The sequence below is a fragment of the Artemia franciscana genome, chromosome 3 (assembly GCF_032884065.1).
Source record: "Artemia franciscana chromosome 3, ASM3288406v1, whole genome shotgun sequence".
Classification (NCBI taxonomy): Eukaryota; Metazoa; Arthropoda; class Branchiopoda; order Anostraca; family Artemiidae; genus Artemia; species Artemia franciscana.
In genome coordinates, this window is record NC_088865.1 from 31,381,191 (window position 1) to 31,408,323 (window position 27,133).

General features: G+C 35.6%; 1 protein-coding gene across 1 annotated transcript; it reads left to right on the forward strand.

Annotated features, from left to right (window-relative positions):
* The first annotated feature begins 42 nt into the window (after positions 1-42).
* On the forward strand, positions 43-26,882 carry LOC136025160 (post-GPI attachment to proteins factor 2-like). Its single transcript, XM_065700911.1, has 5 exons — positions 43-294; positions 7,454-7,584; positions 19,161-19,273; positions 21,132-21,347; positions 26,605-26,882. Exons 1-5 carry the CDS (start codon positions 109-111, stop codon positions 26,730-26,732), a joined length of 774 nt encoding a protein of 257 aa, XP_065556983.1. The 5' UTR covers positions 43-108; the 3' UTR covers positions 26,733-26,882.
* Positions 26,883-27,133: the final 251 nt, after the last annotated feature.

The window sequence follows — 27,133 nt, forward strand, 5'->3', positions numbered from 1 at the left end:
GACTGTCAAAAATACGGAACTGGCAAGTGTAAAGCAGAATTATCTGAATTTCAAAAATAAAAAGCATGTTTGACTTTCCCAAGAGGAAGCTAGTTTTTCACAAATGAAATGAAAAGTCTCTTAGAACAAGGGGAGGGAGGAGATGGGAGTGACCCGGTCTTTCGAAATAGAATAAGACTTTCTTTTCGTCATGCAGCCGTAGCTACGCTTTCTTTACCCTTCTTAAGTTTTTTATTTTGCATAATCTGGTCTCTTTTGTTTAGTTTCAGACAAACTACTGCTACTCATTGCGGTGTAAGTTTTTTTTTCAATTATTATGGCAAATTTGCAGCTCATGAAATTGTAAAAACCATTAGATACTATTTTGTATGTTCTTTGTGAATGTAATAATTGTTTTTCTTGCAAATTCAATTTTTAAAAGCCCTTGAAAATAACAGTTTCATTCTATATGTTTGTTTATATAAAAATGGGTTATAACATATATTTCTATTTTTTTTTTTCATTTTAAATCCATTTTGTAAGTTGTATATTTGCAAACAATTGTTTGTCAAGATTAAGTTTGATGAAAACAAATCAAAACAAACTGCCATATTTTCTTCTTTTTCTGTAGGGTTGCTTATGAACTGCTGTTTCACATACATGTTGAAAAATACCAAAGCTGACAGAAAAAACAAGGCAGACAGGAAAATGGAGAAATTGTTTTGAATATTTTATCCAACTTAACTGTGATACATCAGTACTTTTGGATTATATAGCTTTAAATCACTTCAAACTGCAATTTAAGGTGATTTAAGGTAAAAAGCAGATTTATTTAAAAAGTCTGAAATCCATTTTTATATGCAGAAACTGGAAATTTTTGGTCTTTTCAAGGGTTCAAAAGTGCTCAAATTTGAATTTGCAGACACTATTATTATATTTGTTAAGAGCAAAAAAAGGCATGAAATGGTATATTTGCTTTATTCATAAGTCAATATTATAAACAGCAAAATATTTATTGCATTTCTTAGCCTATGCTCTTTCATTGTTTAATTATTGTTTCTGGGGTAAATTTTATTTTTAGCCCTTCTCTAAAGGCAAAGCAGTCCATAGTAAACAAAATCTTAAAAGCATGTTTCTAAAATAAAATTGGTTAGTGAGCAAGAATTGTCATTTATACAGGGCTGGATTTAAAGCTTTGATGCTTCTAGGCACAAGCATTTTTGCTGCTCTATATTCATGCTATAGGAGAGAGAGCCAATTTATCTCAAGAAAATAATCTTTAAGATGACAATTTTTATTTTATTGCCAAATAAGATCACTCATGATAATGACCGAGAATCAAATGTTTGTATGATGAGGGTATTAAGCAGCTAAGGGTATTAAGAAGGGTTTCAAATGTAAGCATTCATCTAAAATGTTAGGCTCAAGATAGTCAGGATAAAACTCAATTGCTCATTTGCATGCTTTATGATTTCTGAGGAATGATTTGCATGGTAGCTGAGTGCACTTGACACTTAAGGATAAGTTACATCAGTCCAATTCTGTCAAGAAAAACAAACTGATCTGTGATCAGTGCCCAGGGGATGCACAATGCCCCCTGGCATTGTGCATCCCTAGGGCTGGTCCTGTTTGGCCGGATTGGTAAATTCTAGCCTGCATTCTTAGCTGTTTTAGGGGGGCAGTAATTGTTATGTTCTGGTAATTTTGTAGTTTATAACATAATTTAGCTAGGATGAAAGTCAATACAGTACTTATGTATTATACTGCCAACACTCAAGTGATTCATATAAGTAGAACCTGCTTCTCTGATGCTCAATCCTAATGAAATTTCACTAAAAAATGATGAAAATATTATACTTTATTAACAAAATTATAGAAACTACAGAAGTAACTTACAGACTGATGCTCAATCCTATGGAAGAAACTTATAGAATGCAGACTCCAGAATATTCTGGACAACACTCCCTCATCCTAGGAAAATCTAATTGCTTCTTTTTTAGTCTTTGGAGAATCCATTCTAACATCCATAGTCCAACACTATTTTCTATCAATACAGATTAGAAACTAAATGAATTTCATACATGGTCATAAAAACCAGCTCTACTTAACTGAAGCACTTGAGTGTTGGTAGTATAACACATAAATACCATCAATACTTCACTGGATTGTTTCCTTGAGCTCTTTCATAGTTCAATCAATATTTCTGGGGAAAGTTCTATTTTAAGCCCATTCTGGAAGAAAATAAAACAGTAGTTTTTTCTGTCTTAGTTGACAAAAGTCAGTTGGATTCTCTGGAAGTGCCATGGGTGTCCTTTGAAGAACTCTACAAAACTACATGAAAAAAGTTGAGATGCTAAATATCCCTTTAAAAAGTCTGGACCTGAGTTTCTTTACACCCTGTTACAGCACATGATAAATATTTACAGATTAACAAGAAAAGGGACTAAAAACTTACTTGAAAACAATAGCTGATATGCATTTCAACTGTACTCCCCTAAAAGCACATAAATGTGCATACAATTATGTCATTATTAAGAGTATAAAAGTACTGGATAACTGGAAATGCAAAAGTAGTGGAGATGGTGGAGGAATTATAGGAAAGATTGGTACTGTGGTTTTATGGATTGCCTTAAAACTATCAGTTAGAGCACCAGAAGGCACAAGCTTATGATAGGCAACTGCTTCTAACTATCACAGTGTAGGAGCTTTCTTTAACAACCTGGGGCAAGGTCTAGATAAACACATGTTACATCCATAAGACATTTGGAATGTTGACAAAGCACATCATGGCCAGAAGTAAATAGGGAAGGTCACATCAGCAGAAAGAGGTCAGGTGACCTTGATTTGTGCTGGTGTTAATGCATTGGGAACACAACCCCTTCTCTTCTTATTTCTTGAGGAAAATAGTGTCAAAAATTTTTACTCAAGGAAGCTTTACCAGGAACCATCATGATCAGCTCAGAAAATGCTTCTGGCTGGGTGACTGCCTCCCATTTTTTGCTTTACTTGCAGGATTTTATCAATCAAGTCAAATGTGCTAAATTGTCATCTAAACTTCTGAAAACAGACAACCAGATCAGCTGATAGATAATTAAATTGCTTGATCTAGCTAAAAATAATGGTGTTGTTGTTTTAACTGTCCCTATCAATACTACTTACAAACTACATCCTCTAGAAAGGATAGTCATGGGGTGCCTTAAGACCCACTGCAACCAGTAAGCCACAAGTTTTATGACTGCCCATAAATGTAAAACTATGTCAGTGCATAACATTGCTGAGCTGCTGGGGGAAACACATCCAAAGACTTTCACTTCTGATAAAATAATCAGTGTATTCAGAGCAAGTGCAGTCTATCCCACCAGCAGGGATGTCTTCAAGAATTTTGAGTTCCTCTTGTCATGTCTCAGACAGAATGCCTATCACATCTAGTGAAACACTTACCAGGGAAGTTTCTATGCTCAGTACAAGTCCTGTGCAACATTTACACTCCTTCTTTAACATAGGCTCAAAACAGACACAGGATGGGTTCTGTCTCTAAATGAGAAACAAAGTTCAGCAGATGATTTATTAGAAGAGAAAGTCCATGCAAACCCCTTTCCAAAATACTCAACACAACAAATTACCAGGAAAACAGGATGAAAAGTTAGAAGTGCTCACCAATACCCCTGTGAAAGAACACATTACTGCTGGGATAAAAGCTGTTTGTGCCAAGAAAACCCTAGTCCTGGAAACAAACAAAGTCAGAGAAGTGAAAAGACAAAAAGCAAAAGGCATGTTTCTTGTAATAAGAGTTGTATTTGGATTGAAAATTCTGAGTAGATGAGCTTGTATACAACATCTCTTCAGACTCCAGTATGGACATTGAAGATGAGCCCCCTACCAGCAATGTCGAATTTGACATTGAGAAAGTCGAGGCTGGTGACTAAATTCTGGTTAAGTTGAAGAGCAAGAAAGGAAATCCTGTTCACTATATTATCATTATCAAATATGTAGCAACTGAAGAACTTAAGGTCTACTTCCTAAAGGAGACACACAGATTAGCAAAACAGCTTACTTTTGGTGTTGATCTGTCAATTCATAATTTGAAAATAATACTCTTTAGTTTTTTTAAGCTTTACTGAAATTTATTTAGTAGATTTTCTTATACTGACCATAATCTTTCTTAATTTTATAGCCAAAAAACAAGTTTTGATGTTCCCCTGGCCACTTCTCTGTTTCTTTTGTCAGGTGCTTAAACATAAGCTGGAGACAACTAAACAAATACTGGGGTGGCCCAGGTTTGGTACTCTTAACCACTTGGCTGGAGAGACATACAGGTGGAAAAAGTGGTGAAGTATTTCTAATTGTCTTTTTCCATGTTGGTATTGAATGAGGTACCTTTGCTTTGGCATACTGAGGAATATGATATTCAAAAATTAATATTGAATATCGAAACGTAGATATTGACATTGGAAACGATATTTAGAAATTTTCTGTTTTTTTCCAGTTTTATCAACCATCTACCAGTGAACATCCAACAGAAAAATTCCAACATATAAAAAGTTTTGTTAAAATCTACTGTGAATTTGAATTTCTAGGGGGGCACCTTTGGAGCTGAGAATGGGACAATGGTCAAAACCATATAAAGGTCTACATTGATGCAGCTGTCAGAAACAAAAAGGCTTCTTTAGCAGCTTTGAAATCATGAAATGGACCCCATGTAGCAAAAAGATTACCAGATGGGCCTTTTGTCCTAACAACAGAGTTTAGTGCCATCATGTAAGCCACCAGAAAAATATAAGGAATAAGTCATCCTGGCAATAAAGTGCTCAGGGAATCAAAGTCTTTTCTTGCTCTACTGAAAACTATCCACAGAAAAGTCAAAGTCACACACAGGTATGGAAAAAGTTCCAAAGCTACCAGTAGCAGAATTTGACAGAATTCAAAAGCTGCCAACACTTTAGCAGCACAACTTGTGCTTTGACAGCTTTTTTTTTTAGGAAAAAGTATCTTATATGTAAAAATGGTATTTTCAGACAAAATATGCCAACAAATTCAAAAACTACCAAGTAGCATTGCTAGTTTGCTATCCTACTTTTTGCACAGCAGGCTGCACATTCGGCTGAGTAGAGAAACATATTGCTAGAAATACAACAAAGGGATATGCACATAAAATTCTAACATATACCAAGCCTTGCTGGTATTAGAGACAACAAAGAAGTGAATGTGATGTTAGCCCAAGCATTAAGCAAACCTCACACTCATGACAACTATCCTGCTACTATGCAGCATCTACAAAGCAGCTGGAACTCTCTTAAAGAACTCCAATATCCCTGTTCAAATTCCAGGGTCTCCTGAAAGACTCATTGCTGTAGGTCTATTTCTGCAAGTTGCACTCTTCTTATGCAAAGATTGTTCAGGTTCATCAAAGGCTTAAAACAACAGAGAGATTGGGAAGAGAGATAATTATCTTAATTTAAGAGCCAAAGAAGCTGAAGGAGGAATTAGTCTGTTTAAGGATATCAGAAACATGGATATAACTTACATAGGGTCATTAGATATAGTTGTCCTGAAGATTTTTACTCTTGCCATAGTCATTTCAGGTGCCTTTGCACAAAGGAAGGTAGGAGAAAATTTATGCTGAAAACACTAGATGTGGTTGGATTCGTTTTTGTATTTAAAATACTGGTTACCTCAGCCACAGCTGTAAGTATGGCAAGGGGGTTACTTTACATATCAAGTCCGATTCTTTCTATTTCACAAAACTGACAACATACTAAAACTTGTTCTATAATTGTATTTATTTTTATTTTATTTGTTTTTAACATCTACTATGCCACTTGTAGTTATTTTTTACATTACTATAGAAATTTCCAGAATAAATAAATCATCCACCAATCAGGGAAATTCTTACCAAGGTTACTAACCATTACCAGAAGCATAATTGTCTACATTACCAGGAGCTACCCTGGAAAATAATGTAGTACACAGAAATGGGACTAGAGTGGAAATTTGAAAATATAACCTTTTGCAGCCTACCAGAAATGGCAAAAGGAACAATTTTCACTAAAAAATTATTTAGATATTCAATTTGAAAATTACATAGTAGTTCATTGATTAAAGCATTGTGGGTAACTAAATTCAAAAGCTTGTTGTAGCTCCACAGAAATGAGATGCCATCATATATTTGTTCCCTGAGAGCTATTTAGAATTGTGTCAATTAAGTAAACTAAATGTTATGTTGTCAGAGTTCTGTTTAGTAGACTAACAAGCTGTTGGGATTCAACACTAAGCATAATTCTTTACTCTTTGAAATAAAAAAAAACTCTCTGAAAGTATAGAAAAAGCAGAAGCCACAACAATTAAATTTAAAAAAAAACTAAGAAGAGCTCTTAGTTTTCTAAGTTAGGATGATAAAATTCAATGCCCAAGCAATCAGTGAAGCTTGTAATTTTGTTATCAGAATCAAATAAAGGTGTTGATAAAAACCATCAGTGAAAGTCCTAATCAACTCAATAAGGATGTCAGGGGACAAATGCTAGAGCCTATTATTCTCTGGATTTTATCTTTTAATGTCCAAACTAGGATTAGCACAAAAACACGGGGATATGAATTCCGAAGAGTCATAGGGAGAGGAGAGCTCAACTTTTTATCATAAAATTGTATAATTGTTACCACCATTGTGAGTTTTAGTGGGGGTGGGGGAATATGGCTAAAAAAGATTTTGTAGCTTCACTCTATATATTTTTATTTATTTTAGCACTTGTATTATTTTGAACTGTTAAAACAAAAAAATTACTCTATTTTCTAAAAAAAACTTTGCAGATTCTTCTTATTTATTTTGTGTTTTTATTATTTAAAAGATTTGACTCTAAAAAAAGGTTGGTTTAAAAATGCTTATTTTTTGCCTTATTAACTTTTTCTAAAGGGTCGCTTGTATGGTCTGTGACAAATTTTCTTTTTCTTCTCTGGAAAACAAAGTTTAAAAACGCTTTTTATGGAACTCTGGGATCTCACTATGAGCTATCTCAATATGTTTTGTATGAAAAATCGTCTAAAGGTTGAATGTTAAAGGTTTGGCAATTATAAAGAAGTGTGTTTGTGGGGCCTAGTCTTGGCTCTTGCTAGTCCTGTCTGTAAGGTTTAAGCTGGCTATGTGTAGAAACAATTTTAAGGTGGCTTTGGCTTTCAGAGCCTTAAACTAGTATTTATAGGTATAAGATGTTCTATCTTCAATAAAGTAATCGTTAGTTCTGTTTTAAATGGTATACGGTTTCGTCTCTTTAGTTACTTTACAATTAAGAATACAATAAAGTTTACAATCTTGGTTGCCAAAGCACACCATTCTTACAGAAAAACAACAATGTCAAATCTCTTACTTGGGAAAATTTAAACACTTTGATCTCTGCTACTTTTCTATACCTTTCTATCACAGCTTGTCGCTAGAATAGCTTTCCCAAATTTAACTCTTTGTGGTAACATATACCTTTCTTAGGTTGTCAATTATCTGCCCTCAATTTCAAGTGCCATTGGTCATTACCCCCAAAGCCATGTTTGGAAGTTAGGAATAGCACTACACACTGCCCCAAGATTATTTGTGGCGTCCATCTACCTAGAACATTATAAGTAAGTATAATATATAATACAATAATCCCTATTGTATGTACCAGTAGTGGTTGTTAAACTGTAATTATCGAAATATGAATGTGTGTTGCTCGAATTGCAAGTTTTAGACCTCCCCTACAGATGATCTTTGTAAAATCAGTCTGATAACGTCACCTTTGAATGCCATCTTTATCAAACAGTTTCTGGTTGTAAGTAAAAAGCAACTTCTACCAATACTGTAGTAACCAAAGATCTAGGTGACTGAAACTTTGATAGTAATATTACATTAAAAGAAATATCTTTTATGACAATTCTAAATATATAACATTCGTTGAGTTTAAAGTTACCAGTCAACATTTATGAGCCTGAGAAAATTTGCCCAATTTTTGAAAAAGACACAAAACACTTTCAAAAGGGTGGATGATCTTGATGGAAATTACTCTATCAAATTCAGTGTAACAGAGTACCCTATTTTTGAAGTTTAAAGCCCTATCTACCAAAATGTGAAATTTTGCTCTTTTTTTTCTAAGAAAAATGATCACAGATGTGTCTTAATTTGCTGTTGTTTTATCTTTTCCAGGGTTGATAATATTGAAGCAATAGTCCTACGACATCGGGAGAAGGCTTATTCAAACGAAAATTAAAAATTATAGTGTCCTTTTTAAGCTGCAAAAATACTTCGCTACAATAACATGGTGTTGCCTGCCAATTCGTTGGACAAAACACCTATTTTTAGTCAAAGGGGGCCAAAAAGCGACTATTTGAATGTCCCAAGATAGCCAGTCAATTTAAAATTGTCAAGAAACTTTGTACTGAGTTTCTTTGGTTCAGAGGCAGTAATGCCATGCAACGATGCGTTTGTTCCTAAAGATGCTTGTAGTCCAAGCAAAAAAGGGTTGATATAGACATTTATTTTAAAGGTTCGTTTAGCTAAATTGATTCGTTTGAGCCTTGACAAAATTAGGTGTTGTGATGCATAGTTGCGCATCAGCTATTATGGAAGAATGATGTTGGACCCGTGTTTAAGTGTAGGAGGGGGAGTGTGGCTGCTGAAAACGTGCTTACTCATGCCCAACATTTTTAACTACATTCATTTTTAGAGAAATATGGATAGGGGGATAGCTGTCCCCCTAATAATTTTGGAAAAATACAGCTTATTAAGTAACTTTAAAGCTGTTGCTTGTTTTAAGTTTTAACTTCGCTCTTTTAGCAGATGATTATTTTTAAATTAATCCATGCTCGTTTTTAACATCAAAAACACGAAAAGGGAGTCCCATTACACTTCCTAATATGTTCCCATTAATATTTATGTAAATACACTGCCTTTGAAACTTTGTCATCAATTAACCAGGTGAGCCTAGTTAATGGCGAAACTCCGAAAATGTACAATGTTTACTGTTTTGACACTTTTGCTCAGATCAAATTGGTTTTCCTAATATTTAAGGTTATTTTACTTCCTAAAATTTAACAGCTCAAGATTAGATTTTTTGTTTTAAAATTGGAGATGAATGCACCTTCTACATCTGCTTATGGGACAGAAATGGAATTATTGAAGGATAACAAGGTACATACATTGAATATAATTTCCTGATAGAAAAAACACCAAAAAAGAAAATAAGACTTAGTACTTTTTATAACGATATTTGTACTTAAACTACCTTAAATCGCATTGTCCAGCGAAATAAGGATTAAATCCTATAGAATTGCTTGTTAGTGATGACGATGGTTGGACGTCTCAACGGCATCCCACTCAGTTCGCCACGGCTTTGATGACCATTCTCCATCAACGGCTCTTTTAAAGGCAGCAGTCCTGGGGGTAGTGACCGCTTTTTCGGTGAGAGAATTCCACAAACTCACTATTCTATAAGTGAAGAAGTTATTGCGTAGTCTAGTGGCAGCTCTCTTCTGATACAGTTTCCGACTATGCCCCCTAGTTCTGGCAGACTGGTCAAGTTGGAATAGCTTATTTAATGGAGAGTTGTAATTCAGGAGCTTATGCGTCATGATAATATCACCCCTTTTACGTCTGTAGACAAGAGTGGGGAGTTTCAGCCTCTTCAGACGGGATGAGTAGTTTAAATATTTGCATCCCTCAATTGCTTTCGTAGCCCGTCTCTGAACTGTTTCTAACTTCTGCTGGTCACCTTTGTTGAGGGGGCTAGAAACACACATGCCAAACTCCAAATTAGGCCTGACCAATGCCTTATATAATTTAGTCATCACCATAGGTGACCTGCTAGTGATTGTTCTTTTTATAATGCCCAGGGTTTGGAGTGCTTTGGCTACAGCTGTCTGTGTGTGTATAGTGAATTTTAATTCTTTATCAACTATGACACCCAAGTCTCTCTCCACTTCAGATGACATAATAGTCTGTCTTGATCCATCCATCCCTAACATATGATAAGGGCATTTCTCATTTTTCTTTCCAAAGTGGATTGTTTGACATTTGTTTACATTGAATTCAAGCCTCCACAAAGTTGCCCAATGGGAAAGTGCCCACAGGTCATTCTGCATAGAGGCTCTCTTATCGGGTGTATCGACAGTTCCAATGAGTTTGGAGTCATCAGCATAAAGACTTACTTTATTTTTGACTGTGGTTGGTGCATCATTAATATAAATGTTGAATAAAGTTGGTCCCAAGATGGTTCCCTGGGGCACTCCACTTAATACTTCCACCTCTTCTGAAAAGAATACCTGTCCATTTTTTCCAAATATTTTCACCCTTTGCTTTCTCCCGGAAAGAAACTGGAACACCCACTCTACGATTTCATTATGTATTCCAATTGCAAATAACTTGGTCCTTAGTCGACGGTGACATACTTTATCAAAGGCTTTCGCAAAATCCAATAGAACTAAGTCGACAGGGATTGCTTGATCTAGATGCTCAGTAACATAATCATACGCATCAATCAAATTAGTTTCAACCGAGCATCCATGTCTAAAGCCATGCTGACTATCATTGAGCAGCTCATTGGTGGTCAGGTGTTCGACAATGTGAGTATTCACGATTCCCAGCTACAGATGTAAGACTAATGGGTTGATAATTGGAAACGTTGTTGCGGCTACCTCCTTTGTGTACAGGTGTAATGTTTGCATCCCGCCAGTCTTGAGGAATCTGCTTAGTATCAAGAGAATCTAGATTGTTTTTGTTTCCACATATATGCGTTAGTAACCAATACTCTTTTCCTATTGTTATCAGTTTTAACATGCTAGATTAGGAGATCGAGTTTCGCGATATTCTGTGTACCCCTCCCCCCTCCAATAATGCATACCTCCATACACTGATCATATTTGGTTTGGTCATGGACGTTGGCAGAGGGGGGGATCAATTGCAGGAATCATTTAGTTGTCTAAATTTTTACTTCCAATGTTAAATTGAAGCTCCAATATAGCTCCAAATTATCTTATTTGTAATCAAAGCGCCTAATAAACGATGATAACGTCCTAATCCTTACGTTGTGCATTCACATATTAACTCATAAATGTAGAACTGCCTCTATGTATAATACAATACTGACTCCTTGCTATTTTCTCTTTTCTTAAATATTTTTTTTAACCAGCTTAAAAAAAAAAATGACATGAATGTACTAAGGATTATTGCTGAATATAGTCGCATTTCACCTAACGTCAGCACTATTTGTGAGGTATTTATCTCTCGATCATTATGATGTACGGAATTTGTGCTACAAGTATGATAAAGCGAAATCGAACAATATATGTATATTTTTCTCGCAATTTAGAAATTTTGTGTGCTCATATATGCGTTACCAACCCATACTCTTTTCCAATTTTTATCATTTTTAACATGCTAGAGTAGGAGATCGAGTTTTGCGATATTCTGTGTACCCCTCCCCCCTCTGATAATGTTTACCTCCGTACCCCGATTTACACAAGAATAAAGTTTTGTGCATTTTTTCTAGATTTCATTTTTTAAAGAAAGATACAAAAAGGAAGGTAAGTTTCAAACTCTAGGTTAAAATTTTTCCCTTCCGATGGACATATCTGGCAACTTTTGAGTAACGTAAGGTTTCTGCCCCAATGCTGTCTAGAATTGTTCAGATTTTCTGTATATTCTATATCAAACAGTGTCCAACGGTAAATAAAGATAAAGAATACGGTATTGGACTTTACAAGTCCCTATTTGTGGCCTTTCAGCTAGGAAATACAGGTTAAAGAAGCAAAAATATTAGCGTCTTTTCTAAATAGCAACTTTTCTTCACTACTGCTTGAAGAATAATGTGCTATTGAAGACTTAGAGCAGGCGCATGCCACCTTTACTGTTTTTTTCATTGGGTGTTCAGTATCCATTGTAAAATTATTTTCCAAAACAAGTTTTCAGATATTTTGAAAAGACATTCAGGCTTGTGTTGTTCAAAAATGTTCCAACACGCCTTTCCGCTGAAGGATATCCCATGCCCATTGACTCCGCGGAATTCGGAGCCCCTATTATCCACCCCCCACCCCCAAAAAAATGATGGAGATGTACTCTTGGCTATTAGTACCGGTGGCGTTAATTCAGGGAAATTTGTAGGCAAAACATATTTTTCAATATCTAGGGGGGGGGGAGCAAATTTGTCTTTTCTTCAGTCTTTGGTCCGAGACGAATCATTCACCCTATCGACCAAATGGTCCACCAATGATGGCTTGTCAAAAGATAAAAAAAGCAGGTTGTATTTAAGTATTCAGGGGGAGGGGGTTGAGAATTCATGGTCCCAGAAGTTTGTTTCAGCCTTTCAGTCATGCCGATTAAAAATGTTTGTTTGATGTGGATTCAACAAGATATAGTATGTCCATTTGCCTGTTAAATGTATCAATGAAGTCTATTTTAGGTTGGCTATTTGCAGAATTTAGGGCTCCTGTCCCTGAGATTATGCCCATCATGATTCATGATGCTTTTGTAGGTATGTTTTCCTTTATTTTTTGATTGTTCTGAATAAAACGCTTTTATTGTTCAAGTTCAAGTTCTATTTATTTTCATAAAAGAACAATAAAAAAAAACAATAACCCAAAGGGCTCAATGGCCCGTTATTTGGGAAACGGCATACAATAAATAAAGAATCATAAAACTTGTCATAAACATATTAACCAACATCTAAATATAAATGTATAAGGAAAATAAATCAACTCACCGGCAGTCCCCACGAACCAGCAACCCTCACATCACCCGACAATAAATACAAATTAAAATTCTCTGCGTCATCGAGGATACAACACCAACAAAACAACAACCCCCCCCCCCCCAAAAAAAAAAAACCATAAGAAACATTTAATAAGAAGCCTTTAATAAGAAACTTTTCATCTGTCTCTGAAAGGAGCCAAGTGTTCGTGACTGCCGGATCTCAGCGGGAACCAAGTTCCAAGCACGCCCCACAGTCACAGCCAGGCCGAAGTCTGAACGAACCGAGGGACTAGCTGGAATCATCACATCCTCCCGATTACGAACCATATACAAATTTACTTCCCCTACTAGTTTGAGTAGTCCCGAAAAACAACACGGGAGATCTCTCTGGAAGTATTGATATGCCAACCAAGATAGAGATAAAACATAAATATCTTTAATTTGAGGAGGTCAAGAGGAGTTTGTGTAGCCGACTGGAGAATTCTTGCCGCTTTCTCATGAAGATGGTGAATAGGAGCAAATACTGAGGGAAATGTGGACATCCACACAGACGAACAGTAACATATATAAGGGTAAATCAGAGAAAAGTATAAAAGACGGAGGATAGGGAAAGGAAATAAACTCTTTAATTTTCGGATGATCCCTAGTCCACGGGAAATTTTCACTCTTATTATTTGAACGTGCCACTTAAATGATAAATTTTCATCCAAAAGAACTCCCAGGAATCGCACATATCGATCCAGGGGACGACTTGTGGAGCCTCATGGTGTATGAAGCTCAGTAATTGTGGGGCAGCTCACACCTTTACGAGAAAAAATAAGAAGTTATGACTTTTTTACATTGAAAGTTAGTTGATTTATGTCAAACCAAAAGAGTATTTTCTCAGTCATTGCTTGAAGCTTTAGAATAAGGGATGATTCATCCGGAGCTGCAGCACCTAAAGTAGTGTCATCTGCAAATGCTATTGATTCTTCTGGACTACCAGGTGTGAATACCAACGTACTCTGAGAGTAAGATTTGTGACACAATCTACAGCAAACATTGTTAATTGGGGTGTTAAAAAGTCGGTAGAGATGGTTCACATAGATGAGGAATAGGGTTGGCCCAAGAATAGAACCTTGGGGTACTCCGTATTCAATTGGAACTTTTTCGTCTATAGCTTCCGTGGCGATTGATCTGTCAGTTAGGTATGACGAGAACCAAGACGATGCTTCCCCACGGACACCAAGATGATAAAGTTTACCAATGAGAATCTTATGTGTTAGGCTGTCAAAAGCTTTCTTTACATCAAGAAAAATGGCTGCAGGAATAAGATTAGAATCTAAAGATTGTCGTATAAAATGAAAAAGTCTATTACAAGCATGTTCTGTAGAATACTTTGCGCGAAACCCAAACTGATGCTGATGGAAAAAAAATTTTGCTTCAAGAAATCTCACCAGACGTTTGAGCATTGCCCTTTCAAATATCTTAGAGAACACTGTCAAAAGAGAGATCGGCCTATAGTTCCCAGGATCCTTTCGGTCACCTCCTTTAAAGAGAGCTATCACACATGCAAGTTTAAGACGTTGGGGAAATATTCCTAGTTGAAATGACCTATTAATCAAATGGTAAATGGGGGGATAATCGATGGAAGAATGATTCGAGGACATCTGAGGCTGTGAGGGCGATTGTGTGTGCCTTGGGCTCTGTACTTATTGAAAGAAATAAAATAAAATGGGGGCAGAGTCAATGCAGTTCTAACTTAGAAGAATCAAAAGAGGTAACCTATTTCTGTATGCGCAAAGCATGAGGAGGGAGAGTAGAGCATGGACTTCCTGATTTGTGCAGGTCTACTTGGTGACTAATGGGTTTGGAACTCCATTTTCTGCTTTTAGCCTAAGATTTGTGATTAACAAACTTAGAGTCCCCTATATATTATTTTTAGTAAGGAAAAAAATTGGATGGAATGGGTAGTCGAGGTCCTTGCTACGGAACGTCTGATCATGCATAATGAAAAGCTTTATGCCACTCTGACTCTGACAAGGTGTAGCATGTCAACCTTTCTGTATAAAAATGGAGAGGTGAGTAAAAAGGGGCACGAACCTCAGAGCCTAACTTTGGGTTCTTCATTTATTTATGTTGAAAATTCGAGGATGACTTTCGCCATTCACTAATTTGTATATCATGTCCACCTTTCTTGTAAAATATATGTTTGAAAACCTCTGCTCTATGCAGAATGTTTTCATAATTAGAAGTCCTTCCTGTGCTAAACCTCAATCTGTCTTGAACCTTAAAAAGGGCACTAGAACTTACAATTCTGGATCATGTGAGTCCTTCTTCAACTTTCCACGACCATCCAATATTTAGAATTCTAGAATATCGAAATTTGAAATGATTATTTACGATATATTTTGAGCAGCATGTCTTGTGTTTGAGTTGTGTTTCGATATTTTAGTTGTATTTTTATTTGCCAAACAACTGTTGCATTCATGCAATTCGATTTGTAAAAATAAATCTTTCACCATAATATCCCAGCTTTGGAACTATTTTCTCCAATTTCTAGGACTCCTAATATTCCTCTTTTCATACTATTTTCTCCTCACTATTTTCTAGTACTCCTCCCGCGCACAAAGACAAGCTCCAAGTGTTTTTGGAGATTGGATACACCTCGCAGCACCTTGTATTTTTCTTGTACTGCCTATCTTAATCAATATAGTGCTAGTGATACAATACTACTAGTATCCATGCTACTACCCCACAGTGATGGGAAGTACTTAAGTAACTACTTAAGTAAAAAATCTCAGTACTTGCACTCTACTTAAGCCAATAATTTCTAAAGTACTTAATACTTATACTTAAGTAACAATTGATGTATTTAGGGTACTTAAGTACTCAAATACTTTCTTCATGGCACAGACAAATTAAACCGGCATGTCGCAGGGCCGATGCGTCATGTTAAGAGATATTTATTTGCTGCAAGACCGTTGAAACTGACACAGTCAAAATCGAATTTTTTGTTACTGGACTATATTGTGGATGAGATGCGACCCCATTACACTGTTGAGAAGCCGTCGTTCAAAAATCTGATAACAAGTCTTGCACCTTATGCAAAGATTTCAGGAAGAAAAGCTTTAGCTGTGCAAATTTAAGCAAAATGAAGCAACATGTCGTTGACAGCAGACATTCGGTCAAAAGCTACTTGGGAATGACTGCACAGTTCCTCAACGAGGATTTAAATGGAAATCTTGTGCCCTTGCTTGTTCCCGGTCAAAGTACTCATACACTAATGACAGAATTGCTGAACAACTGAATGGCGTATTTGCCAGGTACAAAATTGCAGCTGATAAAAAGGTACGAGGGGTTTCGACCGATAACGCCTCTAGATTTAGCATGGCACTCAGGGAATATCCGATGGTTTCCGATGAGCATGTTCAAGTCAGTGATGAAGAAAATGAAGATGAAGCAGGCCAGAATGGCTCATTCTCTTTTACAAACGTAGGAGAAATACTCGATTCTCATGACGACCCGAGTATTTCCAACTTCCTCCACATTCAGATGTGTCAGCAACACGATTAGCCTGCTTGCATCCACCAATGCTGATAAAGCCCTCTGTGATATTGCATATAAGAAGGAGTACCACGCCGCTTTTTCGAAGTGTATTGCTCTCTGAGATGCCGTGAATAAGAGATCAAAAAGCTGCTCATGCTGTGAAAGAGGTATATGACAAACAGCTTATAAGACCTGTGGTAACCAGGTGGAACTCGAAGTATGACAGTGTCAAATGTTTGATGGATTGTAACAAAATTGGAAAGCTTGCTGACGTATGTGATGCTTTGCAAAAACCAAGGCTAGCTTCTCGTGATGTTGAAATTCTTGAAGAATACATGAAAATTATGGAGCCAGTAGCAGTGGCATTGGAAATTCTTCAGGGGGGAGGAAAAAATGTTACTTCGGTACTATTTATCCTGCAATCAAATCGCTTGAAAAGAAGCTCAAAAAGCTGAAAGATTTGGCGAAAGTCAGCCAGCCTTTGGTACATGCTCTACTTGTGGGTCATGAAAAAAGATTCCCCACGATCCTGGACGAGAGAGTTCTTCATGCAAGAGAATATGTTATTGTCACTCCAAGTCATCCTTTCTTCAAATTGAAGTGGTTTCCTGATAGCCAGAAGGATGTAGCAGTTGAACTCTTGGTTGACGAAGCGAAAAAAGTCGAAGATTTCAGAAGTACGAGGCTGATAAAGGTAGTTTTTTGTCTGGAGATGAATACTTTGATCTTAGTGATGAAGAAAGGACTCGTGATAATTCTGGAAATCGTGGCCGTGAAACCAATTCTGTGAAGATTGAGATTTTGTCGTATTTGAATGAGAGGCGAAAGGACCTATTTGTGCTCAAAGTGTACCCAAGGATAATGGAAGTTTTCAGGAAGTACAACTGTATCATTCCTTTGTCTGCACCTGCAGAACGACTTTTTTCGGTAAGTGGTGGAATTTTTACTCCAAAAAGGAACATGCTCGAAGATGGTATGTTCAGCTTCTGCTGTTGAAAGGAGCAACTAAGAAATTAAGTTAAGTTATGATGAAGCTGTAATGAATGTTCTTTGTAAATTCTTTTCTTTTTATATCTTAACTGAAGTAAAATCCAATTTTTCGTGAAACCAGTTGATTTTTTTTTCATGAAAACTGTCGGTTTTTCTGAAAAGCGATCGATTTCTCGTCAGAATCTTGCTTATCTTGTCTACTTTGAAAGGAAACGGATATTAAAGAAGTATTTTGCGTGTTATTTACTGAAAGTAAAATATTAGTACTTGAGTACTTAAATACTGAAGTAAATTCGAAATACTTGAGTACTTAAGTACTGAAGTACTTTATCAGAAGTACTTATTACTTAAGTAGATTTTTAGAGAGTAAATTCGAAATACTTGAGTACTTAAGTACTGAAGTACTTTATCAGAAGTACTTATTACTTAAGTAGATTTTTAGAGATGTACTTAATACTTGTACTTAAGTACAAATTTCTCTGAGTACTTGGTACTTGTACTTAAATAAAAAAAGAAGTACTTGGCACAACACTGCTACCCCAATAATGGGACAAATAAGATACAAGTTCGTAAAGATAGGGTACTAAAAGGGTAATAAATGCTCGGACTCGGTTGTATGTAGGGATCTAAAGTCGATATCATTAGTTTATGAGAGATCCCTAGTCGGAATTGAATTTTTTGTAACAGTAGTTTTTGGATTCTGTTGTATAGTTTTTATATTAAATGATATAAAAGAGTGTGTTTGTATAGGTGGTTAATTTGATTTGTATAATTATTCTAGGCACTGGTTCCGAATGTCACTTATATTGCTTAATTCTTATCATGTAAATCACAAATATTATATTTAATTTTTCGCTTCAGACGCCAGGTCCAAAATCTCCAAGACTTGATGTATTCAGATCAATACCAAGAATAAATACATCTTTTTTTTACGAGAAGAATTATTTTCTAAGTAAAAGTATAACGTCAAAAATGAAACAAACCTTATTACAATGTCTTTTTTAGAATTTGGTAAAATACAATAATAATCATAATTTATGTATAGCTCACTAGAAAAACCAGCAAAAAATTGAGTAAAGAAATATAAAGAAAGAAAGAAACAAGAATGAAAATATAGTCAACTAGCTAAAAAACGTGAGAAAACACTGAAATGGCTAAAATTCGGAACAGTGGACTCGTACACCTACTCACTTTGGGTGGTTTTGGGCTCTTTTACAAGTTAGAGTGCCAAAGGAAAATTTGATATATTTTCTCAATTATTCCTCATTGGAAGTAGTATAACGGAACTAGCAGAAAAAAAACTTTGAAATAGTGTATTCGAAAGTATTCTGATTATGGGCAAGCCAGGATTTACGCATAGGCCCGGGCCTAAGGGCACACAATGCCAAGAGGTGCAAAAAAAAAAAAACACTGCACGATTTTTTTTTCTTAACGAAAACTGGACTGATGTGATTTGTCGTCAAAGTGCCAGATGCCCTTTGCTGCTATGCTGCGTATTCACAGAAAGGGGATTTTAAAACAACCTAAGAATTTCATAGCCGCTTATAAACTGTCAGATGTCTCCCAAGAATGGCAGCTGTGAGCTTGGTATCATCTCTCTTTTGCATTGGTTTTGCCTCATCACCCATCAGTTGCCTTCTGTTCAAGGCTTCCACTATCTCCGAATTTTTGGGAGTTTTCCCGTAAATCTGTCTCCCCGAAAGAATTTGCCTGGGCCTAGGGTTGCCAAAACACTTGGGCCTAGGGGGCACCAAAGATTTAAATCCAGCCTTGATGATGGGAATCGGAGCAAGATTTTTTACATCTGAACATTCCCTCGTTCAAAGTAGGCTTGGATGTGAGGCCAGGCCCCTGGATACTTGGGAATTTTAGTTATGTTGAAGTTGTTAAAAGAGTGTTCAAACATAACAAATATATTTACTGCTTGAAACGATTTTCAAGACCGATTATTTCATTTCAGGACAATTTTAGTATCTTCATCTATATGGCTAACCTGGATGACGGTAGTATTTAATGTTGCCGAGATTTTATCACTTCTGGGCCTTTCATTGATCTCTTCTACTTTTATCCATGGTAAGTCCTTTGCTTAGTTCTTAAGTCTTTCTAGGAGTGTGAATTTTTGACATTCAACTTATTTAAAATCACAACTACACAAGTAAAATAACATGATTCTACTTGGTTTTTACACGATTGAATTTGATCATGACGTGTAATGAATTTAGCCTCTAGAATTGGAAGCTCATTTTTGTCACAGACATTTTGAAATATCCTGAATGGCGTCTCTTTTAAGCTGCCCTTAACCAAAAGGCACTTCCCGCACCAAAATTTCACTTTGAAAATAGATTATTGACTAACTAATTAATAGATAACTGACTAACAATAGATAACTGATTAATAAATAGATAATTGAATAATAATAGGTAAGTGACTAATTAATAGATAACTGACTAATTAATAGATAACTGACTACTAATTAAAACTGAAATCTTGCACACTTTTAAGGTTATTTATTGTTTAGCCTTTTTTTTTTGGTTCTAAGCTTTCATTTGCTATTAAGGTGTCACAATTCTTTATAAAAATTGATCTATAACTAATTTCTTTCGTTTCCAGGATATGAGAATTGATGTCCATCTTGAAAAATAAAATAAAGCATAAGATAGAAATTTTATCATTTACAGGGTTTTGGCTGTAAGCCCGACTTACCAGTTTCTTTCGAATTTTTACAACAGGACAAAACTTTTTTTTCGTCATAACGCTCATTATAAAAAAGAAAAGAAAAGCCAATTAATATATTCAGTCAATTTAATATTAATTTACATTAGTTAGAATGCCACACGGCATAATTCCGCTCATGCCTCATAATTATAATATCATGGAAAAACGAAACCGAAACTTTGTGTATATCTCGCCTGGAGTGGGCCTATCGGTTGTAGTTATATTGTTTTATCATGGGTAGATTCGCCTAAATTAGTCAGGGATCAGACAATAAAGGCCTATTGCCTCAATTCTCCTTCCCGCTCCCCCGAAAAAAACAACAGTCTAATTAGATGTGATGGGACTAGTGTTTAGCTTCCCTGGCCTTACCATGTATTTTGCAAGATGATGTACATTATCATCCCTAAATATGTTGTCCAGTTCAACATCCAGCGTATGAAATACCTCTGACTGGTATTTAACCCCGATCGGACAATCTTCTTGTAGATAGCCTTTTGTCGTTAGAAATGTTTAGTCTGCGTGGGGTTAAGCTTCGAAAACTTACTTTTTTTTTCTTTACATCCAACCTATTTATTGCAATTGAGCTTCGTCCTCTCGACAATTGATTAAGATTAAATAAAATTTCAATCTTTCTTGAGCAAAAATTTTTTTTTCAAAAGATGACATACTTTTTAATTTTTTTTTTAAATTCATTAAATTATAAAGTACAGACCCTGTTACTAAGGTATTACGAAACCTCTAAAGGTTTATCTTTAAAGGTATTGGTTTGATGTTTCATTAAAGTGCATTTGAAGACCAATTATGCCCATTTTTTGCATATTAAGATATGTTCCATAAAAGTTTGGTTGAATAAATGTTTTAAATGCATTTGATAAAGCTTTTAAATGCATTTGATAAAGCTTTTAAATGCATTTGATAAAGCTTTTAAATTAGGAGCTGTTTTCTTAGATGTAATGAAAGGTTTGGACACGAGGGGCCTTAATTATCGGCTTAAAAGGTGCGAGGTGTATGGTTTGAGGGTTAATGCTTCAAATTTTTAAGAGCGTTTTTAAGTAATTGTTAAAATCTGTCCAATTGAATGATTCTTCTTCATGAAAAACAGTACATTCCGTAAAAAAATTTGTTCAATTCTTGATATCTTGACTTGATATTTCAACTTTAGAATTGAGTAGTAATTTTTATACTGCTGATGTAATTATTCGCTTTCTTTTTCTAGAACTTCATGCTGCTTGTTTCACGCTATTTGTAATATGCGCTACTTTATACATGTTGCTCACATTAGTCCTGTTGCAAATTTACAGAAGAAGTAACGAATCCGCTTTGGAGAGGAAAAGTCGACAGTTAAAAATTACCACTTTTCTAGTCAATTGCCTTGGAGTTGCGTTTGCTGTTTATCTTTATGTGCGTCATAACAAATATTGTGAACCTTATGGTAAGTTTTCATTATTACAAATAATTCTTTGAAGTTCCCTGAAACCAGGGAAAGCCAATATTGCTGCTTATTATGTATATGCTAATAACGTATTTTCTATATATACATACAGAAAACGTATCTTCAGGGGAAAATGCGCAAATTCAAATGAGAATAATGCTAAATTTAAACGTACCAACAATTTCTTTAAAATCTTGTATATCAAATCATTTATTACTGAGCTTCGAATAAGATGTGTAGATGTGAAGCTATTGTTAAAATAGATACTACTTTGACAGCACTGTTTTTTTTTATTTCTTTTCAATTACTGTGCGTATTTCGAGGGGGAGGAGATAGAGTCTAAAACATTGTATCATGCATTGATTTTTTAATTGTGATGGAAAAGAAACACATTTCCTGTTGGAAACTTGCTTATAATATAAAGGTAACAGATAAATTATTCAATTATACTGAAAGATTCGTTCACATTTTTATAGTAGTCTATGTTTATTCAATAGTGTTGATTAAGAATAACTGTCAAATGTTTTTTTTTTTTTTCATCATGCTCTTTTTCCATAGCGTCATCATGTAGAATGGATGATCACAGAAAGACACGTGAAAGCTCGTATAAACACCAATATTTAGATCTCAGGGTTCGGACAGGTTGGTTCGTTTCAAATTATAGGCTCTGTCCTATTTTTATAGGATTTCCCGGGCCCAAATATAGGCCAAATATAGGATTCGGAAGTTCTCGGGATCAGATCTGTGGTAGATGGCGTAGGATGCATGGTCACATAAATTACCAAGTTTCATCCCGATCCCAATCAAGCGTTTTCCATGATTTTAGGTCTCCCCAAATTCCCCCAAATGTCACCAGATCCAGTCGGTATTTAAAATAAGAGCTTTGAGACACGATATCCTTCTAAATATCAAATTTCATTGAGATCCGATCACCCGTTCATAAGTTAAAAATACCTCATTTTTTTCTAATTTTTCAGAATCAACCCCCCCCCCCCAAAAAAAAAAACCCCAAAGAGAGCGGATCCGTTCTGGTTATGTCAGTCATGTATATAGGACTTGTGCTTATTTTTCCCACCAAGTTTCAGCCCAATCCCTCCAATCTAAGCGTTTTCCATGATTTTAGGTCACCCCAAACTCCCCCCCCCCCAATGTCACCAGATCCGGTCGGGATTTAAAATAAGAGCTTTGAGACACGATATCCTTCTAGATATTAAATTTCATTGATATCCGATCACCCGTTCGTAAGTTAAAAATACCTCATTTTTTCTAATTTTTCAGAATGAACCCCCCCCCTCCCAACTACCCCAAAGAGAGCGGATCCGTTCTGGTTATGTCAATCATGTATTTAGGACTTGTGCTTATTTTTCCCACCAAGTTTCAGGCCAATCCTCCACTCCAAGTGTTTTCCAAGATTTTAGGTTTCCCCCTCCAAACTCCCCCCAATGTCACCAGATCCGGTCGGGATTTAAAATAACAGCTCTGAGACACGATATCCTTCCAAACATCAAATTGCATTAAGATCCGATCAACCATTCGTAAGTTAAAAATGCTTCATTTTTCCATTTTTTCTGAATTAACGCCCCCCCCCCCACCCCCAGATGGTCAAATCGGGAAAATGACTGTTTCTAATTTAATCTGGTCCAGTTCCTGATACGCCTGCCAAGTTTCATCGTACTAGCTTACCTGGAAGTGCCTAAAGTAGCAAAACCAGGACCGACAGACAAACACACCGACAGAATTTGCGATTGCTATATGTCACTTGGTTAATACCAAGTGCCATAAAAACACTATGCTACAATGAGATTAACCGAACAGACGGACCAAAGGATGGTGAGGCGATAAACGATAAAAAGCTTATTCCGACAATCTTCCATGCAGGAGGGCCAACTTTGCACTTATACCAGGGACATCAAACTTACGAATTATCTTACCATTGCTATACCAAGGGGGGAGATAAAGTAAAAATTTACAATATCTGAAATAAAAAGTCCGAATCTGATTAACATCATTTTTCTTTAGAAGGGGATAAAGACCAGATAGATAAAGGACAGATTAATCACAGAATGTAGCATATAGCCTACCCAGTGCACGTCTTTTATACTTCCCTCAATTAGCAACTATCTTAGAATAGCCCATTTGAATAACTGGGCCGTATTCACATCAGCCAGCCAGCGTTCAGCCAGGAAACACATAAGTCGCAAGAACTCCAGTCTCTTTAAGCAGAGACTGCTAGCCTATATACTGATATTCGCTCATTTCGGACAGGCCCAACATGACAAAAAACAAAACATTGGCTACTAAGTCAACACAACAGCATAGCCCAGGCAGAAGCAGCTTACTAAGCCCAACACAAAGCATTAATTAAGTTCAAAAAGCTCAACAGTTGTAATTAATTATCAATCTTCACCAAAAAGACAGAAAATTGAAAATCCTGAGCAATGTTCTTAGTGCTCTTCAGCCGATAATATAGGAATAATAGGATTTTAGCCAAAATATAGGCATTTTATAGGAGTGCATTAAAATATAGGAATTTATTGGAATTTATAGGCGAATCCGAACACTGAGATCTGATACCCTTTTTAAAGTGACAAACGGATCGGAGGCCTTTCAACTTCTGTTGGTATCCTGAGTGTCACCGTGACCCAAAATGACGTCAGTTATAAGTTTAAGATAGTCAGCTTAATTAGAATGACCGAAAAACCTATCAAACTTTCTTCAGACGCCTGCGGCCTCAGGGACAAAGTCGTCAAATTATCTAAATCTATTTCAAAACAGAGGCATTATAGTTTGTTTTTTCTTCTTGTTTTTATGTAGATATTGAACTATTACCACCGTGCTGAAATTAGAACTTCGAAATTTTTTAATCTGCACTATTAGAGGTCCCAAAATGGGGACAGAATCTCTGCCCCCTTCTTCAACCCCGAGTAGATCGACTTGTTTTGCCTCTTGAAACTCATGACAGCTCAGGGAACGGTCGTAAATGTTCAGTTGCTAATTCTTAAAAATTCATGGTGTTAATAGATCAAGTCTAGAATAGAAAAATATGAGGAAATATAGCTTAGCAGAAAGCATACAACCATAAAAACGCACTTTAATCTTTTAGGCAGCATCGAGTAGCAGCGCTAATCTTTTTTTTTATCAAGGCTATTCTAACCATTTGCTACTACTTCTACAGTTATGACTGTTGCCACCATTACCACTAATACTGCTGCTCCTGACATTACGTCCGCTGCTGCTCTATCATGAATGTCCCCAACCCCCTCTACCATCAACTTCGTTCATAACGTCATGTTTATGGAGTCCATGACGGTCTTTTAATCCTCGTGATTAGCATATCTGCCCCAAGTGGATGCCAATTTCTAACAAACTTGGCAGAAAACAAGAACTTGGTTCACAGTAACGCCTTTTTTGGATCTGACTTCTGTGGGGGAACAGGGACTTCAAGATGTTTTATCAGTAGCTAATTACTAGCTAGGCATCAGAATTCAACCAAACCTTGCGTCCATTAGGAGGGCTTATCAGATGTCATTTGCATGTTGTAGGGATTAATGGTTTGGGTCTAGTTGCGTCTTTAGAAGGTTGAATTCGGAATAATGTATTTTTTTAATACTACCACAAGCCCAGCTGGACCGAATTCGTATTTCAGAGTCGCACAAAAACAGGACAATTAGATAAAAAAAGAATAAAAGTTTAAAAACAACCATACACTTAGAACTGGCAATAGCGTGAGCAACCATTTCATCAAAATGGTAAAAAAACAAAAAAAAAAACAATTATGCATAATATACATATCAAATTCACACATCTCAAAAATGTCATACAAATAAATCATATATAAAAAAATAGTTGTGGGGCATTTCCTGCTAGAAGCAAGTATCGTATTAGCTTTAAGTCTTGTTTCAAGTTTTGGTTAAACTGTGTCTTCATATCAGCTACAACTGTCTCGCAGGAATTTATCCAGGTTCGTCAAAAAGATATAAAGCAAATTACAAAATACTGCAAGTGTTTCACTGCAATTTTTTTTTTTTTTTTTTACTTTCATCAATTTTCAATTTGAATCACTGTAACTTTCTATTCTGTATGATCTGTTTTAAAACGAGGTAAGGTCCCAGTTTTATTCGATTTTTTTCATCGTAAGAGTGAGTGAGGAAGATAGTATGTTAGAAATACAAGTACTCTTGTATTTATATTAATTATCTCTCATGTTTTTAATATCAAAAACATGCTGTTTTTGTTTTAATGCCAAGACGGACATTATTTTTAAACAGCTAATGTAAAAATTCTTTTATAAAATAATGTGTTTCTTTGATGTCAATTGAATTTTTAGCTATTCTTGTTTTAAAGCGGAAATTGATAAAAAGAAATCGCTTTTATTTCCGGTATTGCGGTTTGTTGATTTAGAAAACACATTAGTGGTAATACCACAATTGATAATAATTCACGATCTTGGGTTTGTTGTGGTAGCTTTCCCAATTTCACAGAATCTAAGAAGTGTTATCACGAAAATGCATTTAAATTTGCAGAATGAATATCAGCCCAACTTTTGCAAGTTTTTTGGACTGCATTAAATTTTGTTTCCGTAAATAATTTTTAAGACTTCATTGTTACTAATATTATCAGGAAATTGCGTTAAAAACAGAGAAATTAGAGGGAGCTAAAGATGCAAAGAATTGTACAAAATTTTGCCCCTTTCTCCAGAATTCAGATCCCCTATCTACGGGCGAATATTTTGCCCCTATCTGTGGGTAAGTTCCTAAGGAGGACAAAAAAAGGACGCCTCAACCAGCTAAGCTTCTTTGGCTAAACAACCGTCAGTAGTGCTTATATATATATATATATATATATATATATATATATATATATATATATATATATATATATATATATATATATATATATATATATATATATATATATATATATATATATAAAATCTAGTACGAATGAAAGGATTGATTGTGCGACAAAAAGGAAGAAAAGGAGATATAAATAAATAAATAATAAATTAAAGATAAATACCTCAGAAGCTTTTTATAGAATTATTAAGATTATAAATTGTGAGTGAGATAGAGTCTCTGTAAAATGCAATTTCATAAATTCCTTTTGAAAATTTCAAGTAATTAATTTCGTTCCATACAAAAGTTCGAAACCTTTTTGTGTGTGTGTGTGTGTATTGTGTCTTTAATTCTCCTATATTGAGCTCAAAGCGACATCCTAGGTTGAATTCTTTGTGTTTTATTTTGTTTTCCTTTTTCAGTATACACTTGGTTCGCCTTAGCTGAGTATGCTGTTGTCCTTTCCAATATGGCATTCCATGCAACAGCTTATCAAGACTTTTATTATACAAAAGTGATAATCACAGCGAGGGGAGTGAAGATTATTTAGTATCAATTAGTTCTATCCCCCAGGACTGATGCAGCCAATAGCTATCACAATCCAGTTTCACTCACTTCAATTTGTTTATGAACATGATAAGATTTTATTGCTATCCTTGTTTTGAATAATTTAGCTTCAAATTAAACATGTTTTTAATTATATGATATCGACTAGTTTTCATACTCCAAAACACAAATGATTCAAACGCTTCCTATGCAATTCAACCCAGATTCCCTTCAATCCCTGCAAAAGGTAGTTAAACAGGGGTTGAGCTGCATGGGGTGGAGTTCATTGGGAGTCAAATTACGAACGCTCATTCAAACTATTAAGATTGTCATTCGTTTACTTCATAGAAATTTATTGGGGAGCCAAATGTTTTAATTTGTCAAATTTTCATTGTTAACGTATCA

What these genes read in the sequence shown, in the direction of transcription:
- LOC136025160 (XM_065700911.1), top strand. Translation starts at nt 109, where the DNA reads ATGAAAAGTCTCTTAGAACAAGGGGAGGGAGGAGATGGGAGTGACCCG. An exon ending in ATCTACCTAGAACATTATAA is followed by an intron (nt 7,585 to 19,160) that starts GTAAGTATAATA and finishes ATTTCATTTCAG; the next exon opens with GACAATTTTAGTATCTTCAT. An exon ending in CTCTTCTACTTTTATCCATG is followed by an intron (nt 19,274 to 21,131) that starts GTAAGTCCTTTG and finishes TTCTTTTTCTAG; the next exon opens with AACTTCATGCTGCTTGTTTC.